We start from the raw sequence: 5,911 nt of genomic DNA on the forward strand, positions 1-5,911 counted from the left end.
CTTGAAATTAAAAAAATAAACATAGGGTGAGAAGAGAATGTAGGGTGAAGAAAGTAGTTAGTAGGGTGGAAATAGTCGCACTCATTGCTAAAGATGCTCTTAGTTTGTCTTAGTTAGTTTTTTTTTTTTCCCACTTTTTTGATATATTGTATTGTTTGAGAATTAGTGACCTCTCAATATTTCATGTAGGTATACATGATATGTTTAAAGATTTGAACTGAAAAAAAAAATCTCCAAATTATGAAATTTTGATTTATCTCCTTAATTTACCTTGAGAGGCAAAATTTAAAACGAAAAAAGTAATTTGACCACAGTTAACAATAAAAAAGTGGCCAGACTACGATCAAAATTGATATAGCAAATTGGACCTTAATTAAAATATCTCTAATTTTCCTTTCAAAAAAAAATATCTCTAATTTTTAAATATACAAATGACTAGGTTCAACATGAGACAACTAAATTAATCACGAAATGGGCCAGACAAAAAAGTTAGGCATCATGCATGCGATCAGTATTTCCTTGAGTTCTAATTCCTATACAAAAAGCTGTAATAACAAGTAATGATTATTCAATCCAGAAAACGTAGCTTTTACCAGTGTACTTATTACTTAATTAGAAGGGATGGGAAACAGTTGCATAACGTTGTACTATAATTCCGTGAAGCCATGAGCGCAAAGGTCTCAACTATCCTCGAGACAACCGTCAAAATTCAAGATAAAATAGCATTTATGTTATACAATATCTAAGTATCTTCAAAACTAGACCATAAATATCACTATTTGCCGATCAAATAACTTACTCAAGCTTTTGTCCGGTATTTCCATAACTTCGGAATACATAAATACGAACCCTTGCGTAATCTAGTTGGAGTGGTTGGCAAAACATTGTATCAAGTTGCACTTTAATGTGTGGGTCATGTATGACGACACTGCAGGCTAGGGTAGACTATAGAAGCACAGGGATAGGGACTTGGGACTATGCACATCCCAAATTCTTCTTCTTCTTCTTCAGTCGCAGTCCAGTCAGCCTCAACCACTGTGACCAGGTCGTTCAAGACCATGTAACCGAGTAAATCAAGGTCACCCTAGCTAGCTTCATCTTGAATTTTTCTTCACTAGCTTTCGAGGCCCACTACTCCTTCAATGAGGTTCAAATTAAAGTCATATCACGGAGTTGCTTGGTTCAAATAAAATTTTTGTCACTATCTAGCTAACATGACAATCTTTACCGTATAAGATCATGGCATTTACTTATCCGCAAATATCACAATACGGTTTTATATGAACAACTCAATAAATAAAAACCGAAATATCTCCATAACTCAATACGATATATTATGAAGTGTATATTTGTTAGAGTAATATGAGAGTGAGAATTTAGATAATGGTCAAAGGGTTCAACATAAATGCAAGTGTTGTAAGGTGTTAATAATTAAGCAGAAAACAAGTACTGCTTGTAATTTTAATTTTGTAGTTAGGTAAATTGATCTTTTACTAAATCAAAACACATGGATGATATGAAAAAATAAAAGTTAACGACTCCGGCTTTTATCTAATGCAAACGAGATAGAATACATGCATGCATGCAAGCATGGTGCGTAAATGGATCGAAGTTTCGAAATTGAAAAGCAATTAAAAATTATGCTTCTAGAGCATTTGAAGTGGAAATCTTCTAATTTGCTAAGCTATATGTTTTCTGAAAAGCATGTCAACCTTGGATGGACGACCTCCTATAGAATTAAAATTTAAACATGAAAATGTCCAATAATGTGTGGCACCCCTAATTAATTCCCAACTAATTCAATGTTTTGTATAGTCATATGGCATTATCGATCTACTGAATATTGACAGTATCATTGCCATTGCAAATTACTATGTGGGCCTTTTTTCTTTTCTTTTTTAAACAAACCATAATTCATTAATTGAAAAAGAAATTACAAGGAGTAATTATATTCACACATTCCTCTTTACTAAATACACACTCTTTGTTTCTGAACATTTTTTAAATACTTTTATACCCTCACAGGTCACAACAACAACAAGAATCTTAACAAAAACAAATTATAGAGATGAGACGAGAAGCAAATTGAGAAGTCAAACATTACTCTTCTTCGACATCAATGTCATCAATTCATTAGTAACAAGTTAATTCTTCTTGATGAATTACATACTGCCGTGAAACTAATAGTTAGGCACTTTGTCTCCAAGATGTCGCTTCTAACCTATTTGCCAACATGAGATTCAGAACTCCAAGAATTTAATGTCTATGTGAATTGAAGAAGATTTACCGATGAATAAAGCGAATTTGTAAGGAGAAATTTAAGAAATTTTGCAAAACATCGCAAGGAGTCCAAAATGTCTACTTGCTAGTACGTCTAAAAGATCGGAGTATGAAAATGAGTGTCCTAGCCTAAAGAATTTGAACTCACTTGGGAAATCAGGTAGAATCCTCAGGGTTGTAATGACATAGCCATAATATAAATTTGAAAAAAAAAAAAAAAAAAAAAAAAAAAGTTTTGGAGAGAATTTGATGAACTGCAAGGTATGGCTGGGGACTTCGTCCTAGGCCTTGATGGGAGAATTGAAGTTAGTTATTTATTTTTATATTATTGATTTTATATAAGATAAGAAGGGTATAAAAGGAAGTTTAAGGAAAATATTAGACAAAAAAAACTTGGGTGTGTGTATTAAGTAAATAGACATGTGTTAATAAAATTTCTCAATTACAAGCTCAATTATGAGTCAAATATTACAAACTAAAGAAAAAAAAAAGTCCAAACAAACAAGTCAAATATTACAATCTTTTGAAAATCTACTAGAGTGCGTTTGGATGAGAAAATTATAAAATCCATAGGAATTTATAAATGATGGAATCTTTAACTCCATCAATCTAAAATTCCATTAATTGCAATTTCTATTGTTTGGTTGCATCTATTTAGGATTTGAAATGTGTAATAAATTAAGAAAGTTTAAAAAAAATAAAAAGACAAAATAGAACCGAAAATATACTATTAAAGAACTCAAAAGCTACTAATTCATTTTCAGGCCAAACCTGACACGGTCGTATCTTCATTATCCGACATGGTGGACTAGTGCAATTGTGTTCTCATCGCTGACGTGAGTCCACCGATCGATGCTCATGGATTGTCCATCCGATCAATGATGACAACATATCGAGCCTCAAAATTTCAAGATTCTCTAACGAGTTTTCACTGTTTAGCGGCAACTCCTGCCATTTGTAGAACAAATCCAGGTAATGAAAATAATTCCCTCGTCATAATCTGCATTTTCTATGGCTTCGATGTCATCTTTAATCCATTTATGGCGAAAATTATAACAATGTAGGTTTTACGGAGAATATGAGCCACTATTTAGTCATTTCTTAAAAAAAAAAAAAATAGAAATCGGTACTCTTAGTTTTAATAAAAATTTAGTCTAATTTATAAGTAAAAGGTTATTAATTAGTTTTGAATTAGTTTTAATAATTTTCGCCTTTTTGCTCTTCTTTTTGGTCACGAACCCTAAACCTCAAACATCAAAGAGATCTGAAAAAGTTACAGAAACTAAATTCTTCACCAAGCCAAACCAATAATCAAAACACTTAATATATTGGTATATAAGCAGACATGGAAAAAGATGAACCTACCTTAACCTAGAGAAGATAAGCTCTAGATGGCCATTACAAGTACGTCATTATTTCTGTGTCTGACGAAGCAAACAGGACCCCTTCCAAGTCCAACCCTCCACATTAAGACAAATTCAATTCAAACACCATCCCACCACGAAACCGGCCTTAGTATATAAAACCCCCATTACCAAAATACATAACACCACTCAACAAGTAGCCAAAGTTTACAAATCAAATATCATCAGAGAGCTCCTTCATTATTCTTGGATTTAAATAACCCCCCTTCATTACATTGACTTGCTCTTCCCTTTAAATATTTGATGTCATGAGCTCACCTACTGTCCCCAATTTGCCATTTGCCTAGGAATATTAATAACATGTCACAGAAACTTCGATCCCCACAACAACAACAAGATCGTCAATAAACCCAGAAGATCAGCAATCCTTTTTGTTCGATTTAGCGACCTACTTCATCATCATCATCATGGATTTTTCAGACTACCCAACAGGCAAGTCTCCAAGAAGAGAGCTCCAACTCCAGGGTCCACGTCCAACACCTCTCAAGATTCATAAAGATTCCCACAAGATCAAGAAGCCACCGATTGTTCCTCAACCCTCGCAACCTAATCAGCCTCACCAGCCGCCTCGACAACCGGTTATAATCTACACAGTCTCGCCGAAGATCATTCACACAAACCCTAGCGACTTCATGAACCTCGTCCAACGCCTCACCGGATTACCTCGCTCCAATTCTTCTGCTTCTTGTTCTTCCTCGTCTCCTCGAAATGATCAAAACACTAATGGAGGCGGTGGTGAATCGACAATGGAGCAGTCTAGGTCGTCGGATCATGAAGGAATCATGGACATGGATGATGATGATCGTGATCGTGATGCTGATGTGAAGCAGCAAAGGGGTTTGTTTCCGGGGATCTTGTCGCCAGCTCCGGGTGCGCTTCCTCCGATTCCTTCAAGCTTCTTCTCTCCGGCGGCGGATAGCTTCTTCCATGATTTGAGCCCGGTACTTCATGGTAACAGGAACTTCATAGAAGGTAGCTTCATGCCTAGTCCGTCCAACTTCTTTTCCCCTACTCCGTCCATTGACTTATTCAACAATTTTTCCGATTTATAGTTTGTCTTTCTTTTTCAAATTCTTTGCAAGTGAATGAAAGATTTATTCAGAATAGAGTTTTCTGGGTTTGTCTTTTCAGAGATAGAGTTTTTTTTTTCCGATGAAATTCAGAGATAGAGTTTTGGCGATGAAGAAAATTATAGAAATGAAACTAGTGAGGAGGCAAGTTGGAAAGTTATTAATTAGTTGATAGTTTAATAGTGTGGGTCATAGGATGATGGATCATGCAGTACTTGGATGCAAACATCTTATGATTCATTCATTATCCTTTTGTTTTTGATACCATTTTTTGTCACGTACTCTTTGGCGTGTAATTTGCAAACATATTAGTTGACCTTTCCCATTGTTGTTTTCGGTTTGTTTTATTAATTTGTGCTCTTTGCAGTTCACAGAAAATAACTAACTAGCTTATTTTAATTCGCATAACCTGGGATTCCCAAATCCCAATGGTTGAATTGGATAATTCTGGTAAACTTGTTACCTTACACTTTCGGTAAAACTTCATTTTAAGTTTTCATAGTCTATTATTTGGTAAATTGTCTTTTCAAAGATAATTTTTTGTAAAATATCAATTAAATCGTTGTTTAATAATCTAATTGCATTAAAAAAAAAACAAAAATGCTTGAGATCTCAAATAATTATACCAAATATCAATACCAAATGATGTGGCAGGTGCCATATCATCAAACTATTTTTAGCATGTATTCTTATATTTTATTTTTATTCTTTAAAATGGAAAGATCAATAATTAAAAGTTATTGTTGTTTAATTAGAAAAAAAATGTATATGATAAACAACAACAAAAGGAAAGAAGAACCCTAAACCAACCCCTTAAATCATGGAGACTTTAACATGAAACTGTAGGAAAAGGCCATCAACCAAAACAGAGTAAATTATTCTAGTTGTGTATGGCTTAATTCATTAGTTCATTGGCAATTGAATAATGATTTATTATATACTGCTAGTGGTGGTGGGTTTCATCCTGCTTGAAATAGAGATATGCAGTGATGAAGTAAATGAGAAATTGCGATTTTCAATTGATGGCCAGATCGATCTCTACTGGGTTTCAAATGAGTTTCAAATGAATTTAATATGAATTCTCATATTGTTAGACGGAGAAAGAAATAGTTGTACTATCATATATACAGTCTCCCA

The 5,911-nt window shown here is 33.9% G+C and overlaps 1 protein-coding gene across 1 annotated transcript; it reads left to right on the top strand.

Moving 5' to 3' along the window:
* The first annotated feature begins 3,782 nt into the window (after positions 1–3,782).
* LOC133739742 (protein MKS1-like) lies at positions 3,783–5,109 on the top strand. The gene has a single exon (XM_062167535.1). The coding sequence runs from the start codon at positions 4,112–4,114 to the stop codon at positions 4,754–4,756; it is 645 nt and encodes a 214-aa protein (XP_062023519.1). The 5' UTR covers positions 3,783–4,111; the 3' UTR covers positions 4,757–5,109.
* The last annotated feature ends 802 nt before the right edge of the window (positions 5,110–5,911 follow it).

This window comes from Rosa rugosa, chromosome 3 (assembly GCF_958449725.1).
Source record: "Rosa rugosa chromosome 3, drRosRugo1.1, whole genome shotgun sequence".
Classification (NCBI taxonomy): domain Eukaryota; kingdom Viridiplantae; phylum Streptophyta; class Magnoliopsida; order Rosales; family Rosaceae; genus Rosa; species Rosa rugosa.